General features: G+C 32.1%; 2 protein-coding genes across 2 annotated transcripts; one reads left to right on the forward strand and one right to left on the reverse strand.

Moving 5' to 3' along the window:
• Positions 1-4,844: 4,844 nt before the first annotated feature.
• LOC143070869 (uncharacterized) lies at positions 4,845-6,220 on the forward strand. The gene has a single exon (XM_076244983.1). It carries the CDS (start codon positions 4,990-4,992, stop codon positions 5,986-5,988), a length of 999 nt encoding a protein of 332 aa, XP_076101098.1. The 5' UTR covers positions 4,845-4,989; the 3' UTR covers positions 5,989-6,220.
• A 4,992-nt stretch (positions 6,221-11,212) lies between these two features.
• LOC143073538 (bifunctional peptidase and arginyl-hydroxylase JMJD5-like) lies at positions 11,213-23,269 on the reverse strand. The gene is made up of 7 exons (XM_076249175.1): positions 22,911-23,269; positions 18,810-18,961; positions 18,097-18,266; positions 17,335-17,495; positions 13,498-13,677; positions 12,662-12,773; positions 11,213-11,785 (listed from the first exon to the last, which is right to left on the reverse strand). Exons 1-7 carry the CDS (start codon positions 23,186-23,188, stop codon positions 11,468-11,470), a joined length of 1,371 nt encoding a protein of 456 aa, XP_076105290.1. The 5' UTR covers positions 23,189-23,269; the 3' UTR covers positions 11,213-11,467.
• Between the last annotated feature and the right edge of the window lie 227 nt (positions 23,270-23,496).

Genomic DNA, 23,496 nt, shown 5'->3' on the forward strand with positions numbered 1-23,496 from the left:
TACTGTTAATCTACCAACAAAACAAATAACTGTTATACAGTAATAAAAGCACGGCATGTACCTCTTATTTCATTATTTTTCAGAGGGGATGTTCACATTTCAGGTTCATTTTATCAAGATTTTACTGTAGAATAGTTCAATTTACGTCTGTATATACAACAATTGTTTTCGGAATCATAGAGGTAAACAGATTAAATGTAAAAAGGCTTGATATTCGATATTCTTTATGAAGACATATATCCTAATTGCATTGCAAATAAAACATTTAATATTGTACAGTTCTATAAAAAATAAAATAAAAAAAAAATAATGCAATTGACAAATGATATGTTTCAGTCATAATATCACAGCAATTTACCACACAATTAAGGGAAAACTTATCTCTTCTCAAAGCGGCGTTAAAAAAGTGTGTTTAGGAATTCGTATAGAGACAAAAATCTCTTAAATCTATGGTTTTAAGTTTTTTTCTCTTTGAGGCATTAAAATAAGCTGTTACCCAAAAGCAACCGACTTCCATCTATGTGTAAAAAGTTGGACTTAACTCTTAAGATATACATTTACTCGCAATAATCCTCTATCCAATTTGTTTGTTAGTTTATAATACAAATTAACTTTTTTTCTAATCCGACTGATCGTAATTAATCTGAAGTACCTTTTTTGTATTTGCATTATTTAGTAAATTGTTTACCATGTAAACAATATCTTTAATCTTGATCTCATAAAAAGTAATTGGATTTAGAAAATATTAAACACTTAAAAAAGATTATTGAAATATTTGATGTTTACCGATTCGAATGAAAATGCTATGAAAAGTCTAAAGACGACTTATCAAAAAACATTTTCCATGATTTTTTTGGAACTTTATTTCAAAACAGTCAGGAAAAAGGAAAATAAACAACAGCAGTCTGCATGGCTTCAGTAGTATCGTTGCATGAATGCTACAGATGGAACCTCTTCCAAGTAATATTTCAAGCAGTTCTTGTTTTTCCTGGAAAGTAAATGATAAAAATTGGATAACTTGCTATAATTCCTCTGTATTTGTTTCATTCAAGGTTAAAATTCGAAAGGTGACGAAACTTTTTTTATTAATAAAATCATATATAAATGTCTGACAGTCTTTAAAGGCATTTTTGAAGCACAAAAGTCAAATACATTATTTCTGTAAAATTATTAAATCGAGTGAAATCTGGAACCAATGACTAAATTGATTCTTAGACAAGATTAGATTTTATTTTTATCAAATTTTAGTATTGAATTTGAGCGTGCTTTCTATGTTGTTTTTACAAAATGATGGAACATTTTATGAAGCCACTGTTATCTTTAAGAATTTGAAATTCGATTAAATATTCTGAGTGCGGGATGTTTTCGAACTAAACGTGCATAAACTTATCCTTGAATTCTTCTTACAGATTTAAAATAGTTTGGAAATTAGGAAAACAAAAACATAATATAAGTCTTTTTATATTTCACTTCCTTAAGGTTAGCATTCGTTACATTTAGTCAATTCGATAAATTAGTTAGCTGAAGATTGCTGAAAGTCCAGTCACACATATAATTACATGTATATTCCAGACGATACACATGCTTGTGTTATATAAAAAGTACCTATATTGTAAAAGACCGATACTTTGAGTCGCATATATATAACTTCCTAGTTTTTCATCAAGAAACCATACTACCAGATGTTGGACAGATTCTGATAAACAGTCCTCTATATTACTCTAATATCGTCCTTGCATTTTGTTTTTGTTTATGTTGGTGTTTTAACCAAAGTTCAAGTTTGCACGATATAACAGAATCAAACACTTCAGTAACGGTTTGAAAGATGAAACATATATATGGCAGGGCCATAACTAGCCTCTTTTAAAAGTGAGGCAAAATATATTTGCCGAGGGTAGCGAGGCGAAAAAATTTTGGCGAAGGGTCTGGGACACCTCAAGGCCCCCAGAAGCTCTGAGAAAAATAAAACAAAATCGTCCATTCTGAGCGTTTCCCAGGCTCTTTCTTGAATTGAAACGGCTTATGAATATAGAGCTTTTTTTCGACAATATTCTGGTCCCAAAGCAAAAACAGATTCATTGTAATTTAAGACTTTTAGGTTCTAGAGACAACATTAAATGACCAATATGTAGGATAAAGCAAAAAATCGTAATTCTCATAATTATTGATATTGTCTTGTGCTTAGACTTTGGTAATTTTTTTTATGACTAGATTTGAATAAAGTGACAGTGCAGTATTAAACTTTTTAAAAGTACTAGTACTGCTTATAAGTCCACATTTAATAGGGACCATCTTCACCTTTCTTGACGGTATTAATGATTCTTTCAAAGTATTGTTGAAGACCCTCCAGCAACTATCAAGATGAAGAACAGGAACAAAAACTTTGATCATTGATCATTTGTATTTTTTCTATGCATTAAAATTGTGTCCGATTAGGTCTCAACACGACTTAATGCAAGTTTAACCCTTCGATGTAAACGGTCCACTATAGCAATACATTGTTGCTTTTTCTCAAATTATTAGATACCGGGACAAAGGTGACCTTACTTTAACTCAAACTGTTACCATGTCAGCTATCTAGTTTTATTTACCAAAAAAAAACCTACTTTGTATTCTGTGATATCAATTTCAGTTATCCACGCAGAAAGGACCATTTTTTATGTGTGTCCAGTAGCATCGTATGATCTTAAAATATTTTCTGTCACCAGGCGCGTAGCTGCCTTTACGCAAAAAATCATTTGCTTGCACATGTTTTTCAAAAAAAAAAAAATCCTGAAATTGAATTTCGGATAGTCTTTAGTCTTTCCGGATTATCGTGTCTGGCGGTGTCTGTACTTGCAACTACAATACAGGCTCAATAAAATCACCTTGAAAACATCTTAGATTTATTTCCATTACTTATAAGTCAAGACTTAAAAGTAGCCGTTCGATTTCGTATTCCCATTGTCATTTCGTCCAAAAGACTATTGATTCACCTAGGGTATCTGTGTTACAAATGACCTTCTACCGTTGTCGTAGAAACCTCTCATTTGATTTTAAAATGACCCTCGTGAGAAACACCACGGGTGTCTTGCAAGAAGCAGGACCTGCTTACCTTCGGAGCACCGGAGGTCGCCACATTTTTTCGGGGTCCGTGTTTTTCATCTGTAGTTAGTTTTCAATGTTGAAAGTTTTTGCTTGTCATTTTGTGTCTTATCTGTTCCCGGGTTTCCAAATTACGAAACCCACTAGGATGTTACTATCGTTTCTTGAAATATGGTATAGTAAGAAACAGATAGGGTATTTATCATTTTCATCATAAAATGGTTCAAAAAATTTTGATATATGCTTGCACTTTATTTCAACTCAGCTACGCCCCTGGTCACAATGTCTGAACATCGGTGCACATGCAACATTGCAAAACCACACGTTTACAAATGAAAATCAACACTCAGACTATAGTCATAAAGTAAGACAATAAATGAACTAAAGACAAACCAGGGACACTGAATTACAAACAATGGACCATCAACTCTGAAAACTAAAAGGAAAACAGGAACATGGATAACGAAAAACATGCAGGGGCGACACCAGAGAGTGAAGAGAACTTACTAATTGTAAGACACTTTCCGTGAAAACAATTTGATATGGAGAAAATCTTTTGTTTCATTTTTTTTTTTTAATTTCTAACATGAGGCATTTGCCTCATTTGCCTCAATGTTGTTACGGCCCTGTATGGTCCTGATGTTAAATATTAAAAGGAGAGAAAATATTCATTTGTTTGAGAGCACTATGTGTATTACCATGCAGAGACATATAATATAGTTTACAAGAGCGCAATAATATTTTTTTTACTGGCAACTTTTTTCCCATCGATGGTACTCAGAATAGAATCTTGTGATTTAATAATAAGGGGATGGAATTATTTCAATCGAAAGCTAATCATCTAGGTTTTTTCTTTAAATCACACAAAATTTAAAAATTATTGTACAAAGTGCAGGGTACATTTTCAATTCATGTACGTCGAGTCATAAAAAAATTCCTTTTCAGATAGCGAAAAAAGATGATCTTTTTCAACTGCTTTTTAAGTTAATTTTTGCCACCTGACAATACCTATTTTTGAACTGTTATACATCTCTAGCATTTCTAGAAAAATGAACTGCTTCCATTTTTCCTGGTTTGCGTATTGTCCAAGAAATAAAATATGAAACACATGTGGTTCCGTATGGAAAATGCATTACGAATTATTGCGCACTTCTAACCTACAACATCTTTTTTACATATATGATTAATGTATTCTAAAAATATGAGTTGTAGTGTTAATATTGAATTTTAAATCGTTTCTAACCGAACAAATATTTTATAAACAATCATGAAATATTTTTACATGTAATTCAAATATTTTTCAATTTGTTTTAATGTTTACCCGTGTTCATTTCAAAATAAATAAATACAGAATGTGTTCAGTATGATTAATGAATGATTAATGTCAATGTTATTTGTTTCATGAAAAATAAGCAAAATAAATGTTTATAAAGAAAATAATATAAAATTAAAAAGTAAACTGGAACAATAACTCTGTGACTCAAAGTTGAAGAAAACTTGGTCTACCTACAAAATAGCCCGCGGACGGATTAAGTCCCGTTACATGTCATGACAATTGTTGTGTAGAAAGGGGCGGTATTAAATTAGTCAATCAAATGACCACTGGCTACTCTTCATGAACTCTATTATTAGGTAATTAAAAAATTCAAAAGAATATCTACAAGTCAATTGAAATTGTAAAAAGTCAGAAACGACCTTGTCGACCAATCAAAATCACGCTGACCACTGTCCAACGAGCTTAAAACAACTTCTTCTAAATATTTTTTCAGTAGCGAAAGTTTTACTTATCCAAACAACATTATTGTTATAATTCAGTGATTTGAGTTGAACAAACATATTTGAACATTTGAAAAAATATTGAAGTTACGTTTTGGAAGTGCAACCAGTAAAACTTTATAGTGCAGAATGGTTATGGAAAATCTACATAGAAAATTCGACATGAACGACGAAAATCCAGCTTGCATGTTATCTGATTCCAGCTTCTTACATTCAACATCCCGACCAGAAGTTCCAGACAGAAGTTGTGATACAAGCAGCGAGGATATTTATCAACAAAAGAATGACTCTTCTCCAATAAATTCTTCTGATGAAGAGGATGATGAAAGTAATGGACAATTTTCCGGAACTTCAACCATGTCGCAACATAAGAGACGATTTGCTGATGTTAAACCACCTTATTCATACATAGCTTTAATTACCATGGCAATAGAAAGTTCAACTTCTGGAATGATGACCTTGAACGAAATTTACAGCTTCATTATGAACCGTTTTCCGTATTTCAAAGAAAACCAACAAAGATGGCAAAATTCTATCCGTCATAATTTATCTTTGAATGACTGTTTTTTGAAAATTCCCCGAGCACCAGGGCGTCCTGGTAAAGGAAACTATTGGGCATTACATCCCGGATGTGGAGACATGTTTGGAAATGGGAGCTTTTTGAGAAGAGCCAAACGATTTAAACTAAAGAGACAACAACAAGAAGAACAGGCACATATTCAACACGTCAGTTCATATGGACATTTTAATCTGTATGGTGGACCACCATCGGGATACAAACCGTACCCATTGCCAGCATTGCCATCATTTCCACAGGGCCTTCATCAAACACAGCAGTATGGACTTCCGCCCAAATCTGAAGCTTGGAATGCTCCATCAACGTCCGCTTACTCATCTTACTACAATACCGGTAACATCACCAATTCTTTTGGATCTTCATTTGGTTCCTCTCTGACAGGTTCTCTAGGAGGAGGTTATCTGTCTGGTACAAACGTTCATTCCGTACCACCATCGAACAATGCATTAACAAGTAGTTTTACTAACAATTTGCCGAACTATTCATCATTACAGCAGAATCCTTACTGTGCACCGCAATATCCAGGACAATTACGGCTGCAAGCAACATAATAGGACAATAACATTATAACTTATCGTGTGTGTTTATCAAACTGTCTCAGAACTCAAGGTAAATCTTTGCAAGAACTTTGTTCGCGTATTTATATTGTTTAATATTTATTTTTTATGTGCTAAATGTTGATTATTTTTGTTGAAAGTTTTATATGTAAATATAATATATTGTAAAATAGCATAGATGGCGAGAAAATTCGCTGTAATGTTAATAAATGGTATTTTCACAGTATTTTCATTTTATGTATTTTAAATTATACTGAAAATTGTCTAGAGTGTAGATACATAGGATCATTAAAAAAGATTGGAAGCTTTAAGAACAACTGTTTAAAAATATTCAAAAATATTTCAAGGATGATTAAGAATTGAAATAATTTACCAAAATTGTAGTATGTTACAAGTGAACATGTATCTATACTTAAGACATTTTTTTTTAAAAATGATTTCATTGACATGGAATCGTTCACATGTTGTTCGTTGGTTCTGGAAATCAATAAGATGTCCTGTGTTCACATATAAACTTCAAATCTGAATGAGGACTCTCACATTTCAGTTGCGTGAGGTTTCTATATGGTTTCATGGTTTTTGGTTTATTTCATCATTTGGTTCAAATGGTCTTAGTTTTTGCTTCTCTGGTACAAATGAGTGATTGTCGTATTTAAAGCCGTTACAATAATTAATTAACAAAAACACAGTATAGTACAGTAATATATAATGGTATACAAGAGACATATAATACATGTAAAATATGTCTCTGGTGATATACTGAATACGATACCGTTACCAAATAAATAACACACCATTTCACTAGAACCTTTAAAAAAAAAGACAAAAGGAAACCAAATAAAAGGGAGGAAAATGAAAATCAATACATAAGGAGAATTAAATTACAACAAAAAAATATATAAAAATTGGTGAATTTACAAAAGCTGGACTGTATATAAAAACAAACCAAACGAAAACATAATAAAAGGAAAACAAGCGTAAAAAGCAATAAAAAAAGGAAAGAAATTAAAATCATAAACAAAATAAAAGGGTGAATTTATAAAAGTTCAAAAAACAGACAAAAGCTAAACTTATACAAATTGAAAAAAAAGAGACGAAAAACAATAAAAAAGGAAAAGTAAAATTACAACATAAAACAAATAAAGTAAATTCATAAAAGCAGGACTCTAAAAACAGACAAAAGGAAAACTAAATACTGCCAACAAAAAAATAAATAAATTTGTTTATTTAAAAAAGGACTACAAAAGCTGGAATCTATTAAAGCAGACCGTGAAAAGTAAAACTTGATAAAGAGGGGAAAAAAGCGACGAAAAGCAATACAAAATGAAAAGCAAATTACAACAAAAATACAAATAAAAAAAGTGAATTTATAAAAGCTTAACTCTAAAAACAGACATAAGGAAAACTTAAAAAAGAAAACGACGAAAAAAAGTAAAAGAGGAAAAGTATTTTCTATGAAAATCGGGAGGACAATTACCTCTGGTACTATCAGTAGCTACATAGTATATATAGAGTAAACAGGTTCTCGTTTGACTACTACACTTTTTCCATCGAGCGTAGCGTAAATGTATACCAATTCCAGTTTAGAGAATAGAATATCAAGTATTGGAAAATGAAATAACGATATATGTACACTGTTTCCATGTATACAGCAATACAGTGTTGTGTGAATGAAAATAAAGTTCCTTTTCACGGTTAGCTTGATCATACTTGATAATTTGTTCAAGATGAAAATCTGATTGAATATAAGTCCTACGGAATTGCGTAGAATAAATGAAAATGAGTCCAATCTAAAAAAAAAAAAAAAAAAAAAGATTATGCAACTTGCTGTAAAATTTTGTAAAAATATCGTTTTTGCCAACGAAACAACACGTCATCAAAAGACTAAATGATAAATGACTATTAAACAACTACAGTTCAGCACACGGCTTTTAAAATGATTAAAACAAAAACCTCTTATAAATTATAAAAGGCATATGGTTAACGTTGCTTAGTTACACAGGTTTATTAGCGCTCTATCCCCCCACACGAAAAATAATTAAAAAAAAAGTGGGTGAAATGGTACAACAGCCCCACATTCAAATAAACTCTTTAAAAAATTAAAAATCGGGTTGACTCACCATACTGGTACTAAAAAATAAAATTGAAAATGAAAATGGGGAATGTGTGAAAGAGACAACAACCCGATCAAACAGCAGAAAACAACCGAAGGTCACCAATGGGCCAACAAAGCGAGAAAATCCCACACCCGGAGGTGTGCTTCAGTTTGCTCCTCGGCACAAAGTATTGATTTATGCATACAAGATGCACTCACGGTTACTGAGATTTCAAATAAAGTCCAATTCTAGCTAAAACATATTTTATAGATTAATCTACCAATGTGAATTGCCAAATATTCGAAAGCGAAGAAAGTATACGAACAATTGAGAAGTAACAACCTTAATTTATTTATGATGAACCCCTTGGAGAACTGAGAGTTCACCAGCCACCAGCAGTGGCATCGACCCAGTGATAAAAACCCAACAAGCAGTGAAAACAACAATTCATCTATTCAGTGTCTGAAGCGCTCTTGTGAATTTTCCTTCAATAGGAAAGCTCAAAGCCAAATTTTTTAAATGCTTATGATCATTGGGCGTCAATGTTCTTACACAAGTTTATCATTGCAGCCTCTCGATTGCCAAAAAATCGTCAATATTTCACATTGCATGTAATTGTTTCTAGGCCACAACAGGACTTTATTACCGTGCCCTAAAAGGAATGTTATCTTATTGTGAAACATAGATACAGACTTATAAAGAGAAAACAAAAATGATTGAAATTAGTAACCTGAATCAAGAATACTGCTATAGGACGAAAGTAACTTATGAATCTATAAAGCTATTTACGGGAAATGTTACTTTTAATTGGGTAATATAAGTTTAATACGTGACGATGTTAAATGTATTTTTAATGAATATCTGGACAGAAACGGTTATGACTGAAAAAAAGTTTGTTTTTAATGCCTCTTATCCAAAGTCTAGTAATACAATGTATTCATTTGTGCATGCATTTACGCCATAAAAATGTCCCTAATGATTTTATTCATTAACAAAAATGCGTTTAAAAGTTCAAAATATACATTTTCAATTTTTGAATAATAGACCTAATTTCGATAAATGATTTCAAATGTCTATTGGGAAATAAAAAAAAAAATCCATATACAAAAGTGTTACAGTTCTGAAGATCATAGAAACATTTGATTTGAAGAAAGAAAAAAAAAACCCAGATATCCAATGAAAAAATCACGAACTTATACCATATAGCCGGCTAGAATGCCAGGTTAATTGCACTTATGCAGTGTATTGATAGCCATTAATCCACAGATAACTTTATTTAAGTATATTTGGAGCAATTAAAGAAAGTATATGTTTTATAAAGCGAAAAACTTGGGACTATTCATATTTTTGTATTAAAAAAAGCCGATAAAAAGTTGCCCATCACTGCGTGTAAGCCTAATATGTCCATTATACTATTTAAAAACCTGTCCTTTTTTATTTTGATGTTTTATATATTTTACTGGTTAAACGTTTGGTCTCTATGGTTCCTGATGAAGACTAGTGAAGAAATAAGTGGCGTGAGGATTGAAATCAGTATCATATATACAATGATCAAGGAATTATTGGAATGATCAGACTATTCGGAGTATTCCATTGCCGGAGAGAAAAACCCTTTCAAATTGGTTTCAGTTTCATGGATATAGATCATTTATTTTAGAGAACGTTAGAAGCACAAAAGGTATCATTTATCACTTTAAAGCTTGACAAAATGTTGTGGTATATTTAGTTGCTCTAAACTCAAATATCTCTCCGCTTCCTTACTCTGAAACTCCAATGTGTTATAAAGTTGTTGTAAAAAGTAAAATCACAAAAATACTGAACTCAGAGGAAAATCAATTCGGAAAGTCCATAATCACATGGCAAAATCAAATAACAAAACGCATCAAAAACGAATGGACAAGAACTGTCATATTCCTGACTTGGTACAGGCATTTTCAAATGTAGAAAATGGTGGATTGAACCTGGTTTTATAGCTAGCTAAACCTCTCACTTGTATGACAGTCGCATCAAATTCCATTATATAGTCACCGATGCGTGAACAAAACAAACAGACATAATAGGTAAAAATGTCAAAAATAGGGGTACAGCAGTCAACATTGTGTTATCATCTTAATCACTATAAAAACAACAAATGTAACGAAGAAGCACAAAAAGGCATACATCAAATTAACATCCTCATTTTGATTATATTATACGATTATATTTGTCTATGTAAAATGCACCCATCAAGGAAGGAGGGTATGGGTACTGATCATGATTGAATAGAGAATTTACCAATCTTTCTTTATCCGATCAACAAAATAAATCAGAAGAGGCTGTTTAATAGAAAGAACTTTATAGATGTAATCTTACATTTGTACACGCAACCAAGGGCTAGAAACCTGAACAACAAAGTGAAAATCGTCAAAACCTATCTTGAACTATTGAACTACATTTTGTCATCCGAAAAATGACAGATTAGAATTTGAAGAGAAATTGGATGAACGTTGTCAATTCGACATATGGAAACAGCATAAATACCAGCCAAGGAGCATACCTCCAATTTCAACAACAAAAGTGAAAATTGTTGATATGGAATTTGGCCTCCTTTTTTGCACCAGCAAAAACACAATAAACCAGGAACATATATCTTGTTCCCAGAATAAACTGAAGAGCATTTGTTTAACAGTTCTCAAGATGTGAACGAAAACATCTTAAGATACCACGTCCTAATCAATCAACGACCATTACTCAAGAAAGGCATTTTGCACCTGTCCTAAGTCAGGAATCTGATGTTCAGAGGTTGCCGTCTGTTTATGTGGTTCATAAGTGTTTCTCGTTTTTATGCAGATTAGACCGTTGGTTTTCCCGTTTAAATGGTTTTACACTAGGTAGTAATTTGTAAAAGCATTAGTTTAACAATTCACAAGTCATTGCACATGTACAGCTAGAGCCACCCATTCCAACACCCGCCGTACTACCCCAAATAAATACCATGAAGTAAATTCAGTTTAAATAGATCTATGAGTTTTTTATACTTCCATTTAGTTTTAACAATAAACAAAAAATACTGCAGGTGAAATATGATAACTAAATCAATCATAATGTCAGCGGAAAATACTGAAATAACTAATAAAACATGATAAAAGATGACGATTTTAATAAGTTAGGTTAAGAATAAATATGTTTGTTATTAAATGAAGTTAGCACATGGATTTATGGCTCGCCTTTGTGACCCAAATCACAAACTATGGCAGTTGTACATGCTTATTCCGTAGACAAAGTAAGTCTCGCTTCAGCGACTTTTATAAAAAGGAAAAATGGAATAATTCGGCACTTTTATGAAAAGGAAATATTTAATTTACCATTAAATCGAATAGTTAGAAGTTGTCTTTCTGTTATAGTTCTTCTCTAACCGTATTTTTAATTTGATCATTTGTTTCTTCTTGGATATTTTCGTCATTCAATGTTAGTTCTAGTGACTTTTTAGGATTTAAAAGGAAACTGACGTCATCTTCCATCTCTATCCTCATTGGTTGTCTTGTGTAATAGTTGTTGTCAGGCTGGTCATTTTTATCGCCTACAGCATCTTGATCATTGTTCGTAAAAAAGGATTCAAAATCTGGTATTTGCTCAAACATCTCAGCATAATCACAGGTGTGAAATTCACCCATCGTTAACATACCATTCTTATCATTGTCGATTATATCAAACATCTGAAATTACAAAAAAAGACACTATTCATCCCAAAAAGAAAAATATAAAAAATATTGTCATGGTGACAGTTTTTAAGATGTGCTTTGCTTTATAAAATTGTATTCGTTGATTCGTCGAAAACGTGACAAAAGTGGCAGCCATCGGTGTAAGCATCAACCGGAATGTGAAATTTGGTTGAAAATATAAAGCTCTTAGTGCACCTACAGAATTTTACTTTTAAAACAAATATACAAACACCGACAAACAAAAATGGTAATGATATGCTGAAAATCGTGGTCTGGTTAAACCAACTTCTAATAAATAAGTTATGCATTTGCTTTTGGTATATGCAACGTGGTAAAATGCGAATATATCATATCGTCTCTGGGCTTCCAAAATGTTGTATATGACTTTTGAGGCTTAAGATACAAATCGTCTAGGCGGACGGCAAAAACTAAAAAATGAACAACACGAACCAAACTATACACCGGGGGGGGGGGGGGGGGGTTGATCCTTGTTCCGAGCGGGTAGGTATATCCTGACCCATTAGCTGAATTGCTAATGGCTCGTAAACATTACAAAGGATAAGAGGAAGGATCTATGAAAATTGGAACAAAGCTATGGTAAAATGTGGCACAGATATTCCTTAACGATCGACCGTAGAACTTTCGAAGGATGAATTCAGCTTTACAACTCGGATTCCTTGTTTCAATAGCTTCATATGAAGCATAAACCCTCTATCAAAGGAAGCATGTTTAAACTTCATCTTAAATTCCATAAAAATGAAAAATTATTTATCTAGTGCAATATATGTTATTTTTACAAACTGTTACTTATAGATGGTGAGTTGTCTGATTGACACATTTTCTTATATCTAGTTATTTGTTTATTCTAACCTTAGTAAAGGCATCATCTGGTATTTCGTTTACAGCAATCTTTCTGATTCGACCTGCAAATTCTCCAAAATTGACATTTGTTAGTTCGTCCAATGCATCCAAAAACATATCTCTGAAAAAGGCGGGAAGTTTGTTAAGTAAATGTGCATTTTTCTTTACCGTTAATGTGAACTTGTTAGTAATATTTTAGGGTTGGATGCGGTATTTTTCAAATTTGTATTTATATATATATATATATATCTATAGAAGTTTAAAGTATATGAAATGTAGGCCATTGAGGCTTTTGTCATGAAATCTGATAAAAAATTGGATCTATATGAATTTGCGTACTCGATATCAAAGATCTATCTTTTTTTAAATGAGATTCAAACGTTACGTGATGCTATAAGTAAAAAAGAAACTACTTACTTTCCACTAAACAAGATTGGATTTTAATTTAAGTTCAAATTTCATATCTGTTGGACGAAAATTAAACACGCTTGTCATATTTTTTTAAAATTTAGAACAGAAGCTTATATATACTATTATACTAGAAGCGAGTTATTTGCTAAATCCTGGGACTGTATGTCACAGTTTTGGTCTCTAGATTTTGTCGTAACTTCGAGTGGGCAGATGAAGTCTCTATACTTTTGAAATTAAATAATTTTCAATGTTTATCTAATTCGTTTAGTTTTATTCTTTTTAACGCTGTCATTTTAACTGCCTATAATATATTACCAAGGATTTGTATACCAAATAAATTCTTGATATAACTAATAACGTTTTCTTCACATCCAAAATACGAATGCATATATTAAGCAAGAATTAAACAACATTATATTACCCAGTTCACTCACCGTAATTCGTCGTCTAGAGATGATTCTTCGTCATTCTTTAACTCTATGTTCTTCAATGATTTTGGCTTCAGTTTGTCTTCACTTTCTTTGCATACAGTTTTGTCAAACCAACGAAGATGGTTAGACCAAATGTTAACAGCCAAATTACGCCCGGAATGAGAATACACTTGATGGTACCATCTAAAAGTAACAGATCATTATTTCATTTATTTGAGATTATGGAGAAAAGTACACATTGTTTAGTAATGCATGTACAAATTCAAATCATAAGATTCTCCAGACATTTTTAAGCAATTATCATGATTAAAATGTTCGTTTACGCTCAGGAAAATATTTTTTTTAAATCGTTACTGGAATGTGTGTTCTTTGAATCTTCATTATTCGTCGGTTATAATTTTTGAAATATTGCAGTCGGCACACGTGCACGATTACCGAGGGGGGCAAGGGGTTTAACTGTTATGCTGTTATGGGGCATTTTAATTCTTTGTTATCTGTTATTCTGAAAATATATTTACTGTTAGCTGTTATTGTCTTATTCTTTGTTAGCTGTTATAGGACTATTATCTATTTTGTTATCTGTTATTGTGAGAATCTATTTGCTGTTAACTGTTATTAAAAATTGGAATGTTATCATTTTGACAACCAATCTTCCGTAGAAATTGAAGATAATTGAAAATTGTGATTTGAATGGATAATAGTCTCTTTGGCACGCTTACCACATCTTCTTACAATGTATATCCAGTGGCGGATCCAGAACTTTTCCTAAGGAGGGCCCGCTGACTGACCTAAGGGGGGGGGGGCGCTCCAGTCATGCTTCAATGATTCTCTATATAATCAACCATTTTTTTCCAACGAAAGGGCCCCCCCCTGGATCCGCCTATGATATCTATTGGGGTCTTTCTACTGGTAATATCGGGTGGCCCTGTATTTGCAGAAGAATTTCAGTAACATACATCACATAAACATATTAAAATCAATTGGACCCAGGACCATTCCAGTATATATTATTATTATCCTTTGTAATAAATTCCGTTGTCTGTGAACATGTAGCATTTTGTACAAATTATAATTCACTTATTACTTGTACAATAACTTATAGTATGGATTTTGTTATAAAAAAAAGAATTGGTACACCCTGTAGATTTTTTTTATTCAATGACCACATAATAATCTGTATGCTGTACTATTACATCACTGTCCCTGATAAGGGGAGGATTGGACACCAACTAGCATGCTTAAGTTGACGCAGTCACATTCTGTATGTGCCTATTTCCAAGTCAGGAGCCTGGATTCAGTGGTTGTAGTTTGTTACTGTGTAACTGTTACTAAGTTTCTCGTTCACTATTTTGTGGATAAATTAGGCAGTTAGTTTTCTCCTTTGAATTGTTTTACATTACTAAGTGGTATGGGTTTGAATTATGGCTTTGGGAATTATACAACATCTTTTTCTTTTAGCATTTATATTATAAGTGCTACTCCATCTCTTTTCATTTACATAAAGAGAACCCTGACCACCATATTTTTAAAAGGTTTTTAACTGCTTCACATGGCGAAAATTGAAGCTCAGAAACCATTGATGCAAATAAAGATGTGTCATCAGTTTAATTTTTCGACAAATACCCTTTTAAAAATCCTACAGCTTCTACAATGCTGTACCCAAATTTTCCATATTCTATAATTTCACATAAGATGCATGATTGGTGTTTCACTTGGTGTCATCCAAATTTTCACTAGGTCCAATTTCTATTATACTATCAGAATTGTCACTTGAGTCAATTTCTATTATCAGAATAACCATAACTGGCATGCGTGTGTCAGTTACATGTCCTGTCTCCACTGATCTGGGTATTTTTGTATTTTATAAGTAAGTTTTATCATGAGGTCATTAAATTAAAAAAATATATTGTGCATCAATGTTTTTTTTTATTACTTGTAAAGTACAAATGTATATATATTGCTTTTCAGAAATAAAAAATCTAAAAATCAAATTTATAATAAAGTGTCACTGGCTGCACTACTTTCAAAAATTAAATAAAAAAACCTAAATCATTAAAAATTGATCCCTCAAATGCCCTAAAAATATCCGTATATCAAAAACAGAAAAATTCAAACTTATTGTACAAGTTACGGAAAAAAAATCAACCAAGGCAGAACTGCCTCAACGGCCGAAACGTCTTGTTTACACAAATTACAATTTTCTAGGTCCATACCACAAGTTATATACTAAGATCTACGAGTCATCTACTGGATTGGTCCTGGACAGATTTATTTTCATATTTCATTTACTGTTATCTGTTATTGTCCCTTTTCAATTCCTTGTTATCTGTTTTTCACCAAATCAATTCACTGTTTTGCTTTTATGGGGACCCCCCTTGCCCCCCTCATTACCTTCTGAGGCAGAGATTCCAATTTTGGGGTTGATTTTTCTCAGTCTTAAGTTTTGGTATTACTTTTCCAATAAGGAACATATATGTATATATAACTTTGTGTAAATGAAAATGCTAATATGACATGCTTCTTTCGCTTTGTTTCGTATATAATTGACTTCTTCAGAATAATGAATTTTATCAAATTATCATACTGATACACTAAATATATTTACACTTTCAAACTCTTAAAAGGTGCACATGATGTTACTGATTCTTTTATCATGACTGTAGTGTGTTGCATTCCGAATTTGACATATTTGACCTAGATACGACAACCGTTCATGCAGGCTGTTTAAACTCCTCCCTTTGAAAAATCACAGTGCCAGCCGTTTGCTTCTTTACAAACAAAAAATGGAGGTTCATGGAAGAGCCTACACAAACACTATCGCTCGGGCAAAAATAATCACGAATATAATGCCTACCAAACTAAAACTACAATAAAGTATAGCTTGCATCAATTATTTCTTAAACAAACCAGTTTATTTAAATGCAATTGAAAGTCCTGTGTATGACAGAAATATTTCAGTTGAAACATGGCATAATAAATAAATTTGGTGTATTCACTGTCTTCTGATTGGTTAAAATCATTAGTTTTATTTTCAATGTTGTCAATTTTGATGGCGACACGCCCACTCTGACGTTGTGTATTCATACGCCAACATGTGTGTACGTTGTTATTGTTAATATAAATAATATAAAATGTTCCTTGAGCATTATTTTTGATAGAAATTTATTTATAATGAATGGCAATAATTTATTTTGATTTTATTGAACCATAAAACTAATTTTTGACTCTTCACATTTTACATAATCCGCTTCGCGGATTATTCAATGTGAAGAGTCAAAAATTAGTTTTATGGTTCAATAAATAAATTTGGTGTATTCACTGTCTTCTGATTGGTTAAAATCATTAGTTTTATTTTCAATGTTGTCAATTTTGATGGCGACACGCCCACTCTGACGTTGTGTATTCATACGCCAACATGTGTGTACGTTGTTATTGTTAATATAAATAAAAAAAATGTTCCTTGAGCATTATTTTTGATAGAAACTTATTTATAATGAATGGCAATAATTTATTTTGATTTTATTGAACCATAAAACTAATTTTTGACTCTTCACATTTTACATAATCCGCTTCGCGGATTATTCAATGTGAAGAGTCAAAAATTAGTTTTATGGTTCAATAAATTCAAAATAGATAATAGCCATTCATTAAATAAATTCAAAATAGATAATAGCCATTCATTAAATATATAAACAAACGGCTTAGAATCAAGATTTGATAGTTCACACCCTATATATTTTAACCATTTTATTGAAATGCCTTTCCCAAACGTTAGAAGTTCTAAAATTTTGAAATATATAAAAATGAAAAGTAATATGGAAAGTTTTAATGGATACGAACTGATATGGTATAAACAGACAATCTCCTTTGGTAATGTTTGCCATATACCATGGTAAGTCACGTAGTTTAGGAAATTTCTCCATATCCACAGCCTCGACATCAACACTACTATAGGCGCCATAGTGCACGAAATGATCCGCTTCAATCTCAGGTTTGTATTTCTAGAAAGTACATCTAGATGTTAACGAATCATAGTAAGCAATGCTGGGAACAATATATATATGTTCCAGAGCAATGTCAAAAATCAATAATAAAGAGGGACACTAAAATAACGAAAAAAAAGAAACCACGGAAGACTTAAAAACAACATGCACAATCACCAAACAAACGGACAGATCGTTCATTTGATAGAACTATCATACTGTATTATTAAATGAAATAATGAAACAAAATAACTTGCAATTACATGTGTAGAAATAAAAAAAACACTATTATATTCAATGTTAAATATCAAAGCATAGACGCCAAAAACTTTGTTTCAAGAAGAGAAAAAAAGAGTAAACCAATGAAGACGATTGAAAGTCCTGTTTACCGGAAAGAAATATGACAGTTAAAACAACTTGAAAGATTTGTATAGTCTTAAATATACAAATCCTTGGTTGAAATATTAAGTTTTAGATATTGCACAAACGTAAGTTTGGAGAGACAGAAATGGTACGGCACACAAAAAATCTTCATAAACTTTGATCTTTGGTGCCTGAACTCGGTAAATTATGCTTCGTTTTGTTTTTGAGAACAATGGATATTTCTATTTGTTAATACCTTATGAAACATGATCAAGTCTTTGTTTCCATCCAGTAAACAGTTGATGTTGTCGAGTCCATCATTATGGAGAACGGACCTTGTTCCGCCACTGCTAAACCACATTATAACGGATTTTATAGCCTTTTCTAAACCTCCACATTGTAGAGATACTGGTATTGTAATATCAGCTGCAAGAAGGTTGACAATTTTCAAATATGATGCAATGTATTAATTTATGGTATATTTTTTATGTTGTCACATTTTATGTATAAAAAAGAAGATGTGGTATGATGATTGCCAATGAGACAACTCTCCACAAGAGACCAAAGTGACACAGAAATTAACAACTATAGGTCACCGTACGGCCTTCAACAATGAGCAAAGCCCATACCGCATAGTCGGCTATAAAAGGTCCCGAAATGACAACGTAAAACAATTCAAACGAGAAAACTAACGGCCTTATTTATATAAGAAAAAATGAACGAAAAACAAATATGTTATACTCACATACGAGAAAAACATTATTTGTATATGAAAGTATTAAAAATATATCTATATATAGCCTACATTTGTATCTTTATATCAGAATCATATGAGGGATGCTGTGTCCTAGGATTACTGGGCAGTCATGATGGAATAACTGTCCAAGACTGAATATTGTGAAAAGATTATCATACTAAAAATCACAATATAAGTTCATTCTTACAAAAAAAAGTTTCATTCTAAAATACCTTTCATTTGTGTTGCTACGTCATGAACCATGTATACATTTGATTGGTTGTATATCTGAAGGAACTTTGACATGGGCATTGTGTAAGCCTGTGCATTACGGTCCTCTTTCTTCCCTCCTTCCACGTCCACAAAAAGGCTTCCATATTCCTTCCTACAATACGTTAGATTAAGATGTACATTGAAATCGCAATTGAGATATACTTAACTAAAGCACTTTAACACCCGATCAGTACATAACCACATGTGCTTGTATAGGGCATACATGTGGAAAATAAGAATAGAGGGAAAGCATATATATTAAAGAATTTTATTTTACTATCGTATGGATAACAACAAGAAGACACTAACATTGTCTATTTGATATAAGATTTTAAGAAATTTTGAAACAAAAATATATCCCGACTAGTCGTGCAAATGTTCAGGTTACCTTAACAGGGTATCGTCATACACCCTGTAAACAAAAGTAGAGATCAGAATAGAAATTAATGTTAACATCAGGACACAGTCACACTCCAGCATAATATAATTCTTATTCGGTTTTCACGTGAGAAATAGTCTCATCGTACTTTGACTGACTGCTCAGGAGATATAATATTAAACGTTAAAAGGAGCATATACCCACATAACCCACGCAATGTATCCAATGTTTCTTTAGAAATCTTTGTGTTTGTATTTGTCCTATGCCTTTACTGACATTTGTTATACTTTGTTATTGGATACAGATTAGGCCACAGCTAAATAGTTTTACTGCATTCACATCCGTACTCGTTTTTAACTCGTGTGCTTCGGGATGGGCAAGCATAGTTAGGGTAAACACTGAAATAGATTATAATTAAGACTCTATTGAGTCTAGAAATAGACAATAAAATGACACCATGTAATGTTGGTAATTGGTTGTGTAGAAACGGACATTACAAAACTTTTTGTTCATATTTATTTCAGTTTTTTTTTTCAAATTGAAAAGAATATTCTGCATGGTTCTGGAAACATTTTTCTATTGTTGATTTTCAACCAAGACCTCTCTTGACAAGCGGTCAGTGAGTAGATTAGGGGCGTAGCTAGGCCAAAATGATGTGTACGCAATGCCGGGGAAAGAAGTCATACGGCGAGGGGTCCCCCCCCCCCCCCAGAAGCTCTAGAGTAAATGGTGCAAAATCCTGCATTCTCGCGATTTCCTGGGACTGAAAATGATCTCACAGAAATCTTATTTTCATGAGTAACAAGTCAACTTTTGAAAATAATTAAATTTGAAAAAAAAAAATTAGAGAAAAAAAACTTCTAATGTGTAGTGGGTAGAGCTTATTTATATATTAGGTAACAATTAAAATATATAGTGCCACCACCATATATTTTAATTGCTACCTAATCAGTCTCAACCCACTATACTTTCACTGAGAAAAATCCAAATTTCTAAGCCTTAAAGGGTATTTTTTTTATTGAGAAAATACATAAATAAATCGAATCACATTTCTCTGTTTTATTTTATAAGAGAACAAGCAGTCTTTCTTTTAGCTTTTAATTCTCAAAGTTAGTTCTGGAAGTCAATGACCCTTTCCAGTTATCCAAAACCGTGTCTGTTGAAATTTGTTTTTCGTGGTATATGTTCAATAGAACAAGCCCAGATAAACCATGGATTTCATTGTATTTCTTTAGTCGTCTCATGGTACTGAAAGAGTGTTCTGTCGTTGTCGTCCAGACCGACATACATGCATATTATATGTTAAGTATTTTAAAGATTCCCGGGTATAAATCCTTGTTTATAACATCATAGTTTGGAAACCTTTAACTATACATTTGTATATAAATACCTTTGAAGTCCCAAAATCTACAAGGAAAAGCTTCAAAACTAAATCTTGAGTTCTTTTTTTCAACTTCCAAAAACGATTGTTTAATTTTAACAGAGCAAGGAAAACAAGCACTTTAAATTTTGCACATGGAGAATAAGCACTTTTAATCTCGAGACACGTATAAATGAATAATTACATTAGATGTATGTTTCATTATGATACTTTATTCTGATTGGCTAACTGCACATTCCGTAAGCAATTGCATTGCTCAATAAAACTTTTCATTCATGATAACACGTGGTCCCACAATAAAGTGCACAGATGAATTAAATAAAACAATAATAAAATTCGTGTTTTCATGATCATTGCTAAAAAAAATGTAATTATAAGTATTGACTGCTTCTTTTTGTAACTTCATAGGGTTGTAAAAGCGTTGACCATGCGTACATTTTCAGGATGAAGCGCGGAATACAAAATGTACTTCGGTCAACGCTTTTACACCCCAATGAAGTTACAAAAAGAAGCATTCAATTCTTAAATGAACGAGGCACCCATCTTGCACGACCGAACATAAAATAAAAAAGTAAAAAACACGTTGATCGTTAAAAAAAACTGGCGAATAGGTTGTAAAAATATTACCCTATTTATAGAACATCACGTTTTATTTCATCAGTCATTTTGAAATCTTCAGAAAAGATTTCAGGGTAAGGAGGCATAGTAGACGCACTTATTTTATTCTGAAACCCCGAGGACTCAGCTATTTTAATTGTTTGCATCAGCAGCACAATCACGATGCTGGTCCCGAAAATGTAAAGAGAAAACTAGTTTCTGGAACGAAATATAGTTATAAAGTGACTATTAACATATTTTTATAACACTTTATAATTAATTCTATTACTTAGTTTTTATTCTAACTAGACTTACCATATTTTTATTTTTGTCAAATTTTCGATGTGTACGCAACTGAGTTTTTGCGTACTGGTTGCTACGCGCCTATAGATGTGTCGGGAAAAAAATGTAACAGATAATCACTAGCCTAGTTTGGTTATCATTTAGTTGTTCGTAAAATTCAATCGATGTAGGAAATCGTCGGTCTTCTACTAATACTAAGCTTGTGGAATGAATATAAAAGGTAACCCACAAAAGAAGAGTGACTGCTTGTTGCTGTCTTCAAAATTTCCCGTGGCAAATATTTCATGCATGTTCAAGACGACAAGGAATAGAGCCAGTAATAATAAAATTCCTGGCATTGTGCCAGTCATGATATTTTTCATGGAAGTGTGCTAGTCGTGATACTATTCTTGGGACTGAGATAGTAAAAGAAATACTCTTGGAATTGTTTCAGTCATGACAATTCCTCATGGAACAGTAGTCAACAGTGTCATTCATGATAATTCCTAATGGAACAGTGCCAGAGTCACAATAACCTTCCTTGACCTTTCTTTCCATTCAAAAGCAAGTTTCATAAAACCAAGCCAGTCAAAATAAAATGCCTGGAATTCTGCAAGAAGTTTCTTAGACCTGTGGCAGTCACAATAACATTCCTGGAACTTTGCCACTCACAGCGAGTTTCCGGAAAATGTGCCAGTCACAATAAAATTACTAGATTCCTTACGTGGATCAAAAACAAGTTCTTGGGTTAAACTAGTGGTGTGAGTATTCGACTCCTACGCTATAATCTTGACGAGAATCTGATATGGTCAAAAATGGCAAAAACAAAATTTTAGATAATTTCAGATTCTTTATATTTAGCCTCAAGTTGTCTTCTTGTCTTTAATTATTCCAACATTTCTCCGTACTTTCTTTTTGTTTATTTTATTTTTTATGTTATTAACCCCCGTCCTTCAGGACCACAACATTAATTATAGTTATAACGGTATAATTTATTGGTGTTTTCCTTTATATATATCCACATTTTTGATGTATGTTCGGTACAGATATACGTGGATTTCATTGTTTTGTTTTCATACCCTTTTCTATCAATATTTTTTGAAAAAAACCCCATTAATTTGTAAAAAAAAAAAAATGCTTATCCCGTCTTTGTATTTCATCTATTAAACTTCGTTTATAGAAGTGTTTGTTTTCTTAGCTAGTGCATGTTTTATTCCTATAATAGTCTTTCCATATAAACAATAGAACATACATTCAATGTATAGGATTTATGCAGAGTTACACAGTTTTGCATTTTCATTGGTAAATGAAATTTTAATTTGAATGAGACCCAGATCCCAGTGATATATGTTTTACTTGTTATACAGTTTTCTAATTGATTATTGATTGGATAAACATATAGTATATATAAACAGTACATACTCTAAGTATTGGTCAGTCCATAACTTATATGCTGGAAATTGTCCGTTTTCTAGAATACCTTTCACAATAAACGGTACACTTTTGGCAATGTAATTTTCATAAAAGTCTGTAGGAGATGGGAATTCCTTCAATATGGTAACTCCTCCAAGTGATTTTCTGTGGTGACCAAGAGGCTTTAAATGTCCAGGTAAATTTTCACACGCGGTAAAGGATAAGAACGTGAAATAAGATGACAAGAAATAAACAAAATTATATTTTCCAACAATGAATACTGCCATGTCGAAAATATTAGAAACAACCCGGTAAAATCGACTGCATACGTATCCTGTTACAAATTAATGTACTAGAATATTATAAAAAAATCTCCTTCAGCGCATATATTTACTATTTCTAACATAGTCAATACCTAGAAATGTATCTAAAATATAACTTTGACACGTGTCTGTATAATATTATTATGTTTTACATATTTGTCAGCAAGCTTGTTAATGATTTTGTTTTGTATCATGATAGTTTTTTTCTGATTAGTGTAGACATTATATCATATATTTGAAATAAACTATACATATGTCCTTTATTGTACTAA

Source organism: Mytilus galloprovincialis, chromosome 4 (genome assembly GCF_965363235.1).
Source record: "Mytilus galloprovincialis chromosome 4, xbMytGall1.hap1.1, whole genome shotgun sequence".
NCBI lineage: Eukaryota > Metazoa > Mollusca > Bivalvia > Mytilida > Mytilidae > Mytilus > Mytilus galloprovincialis.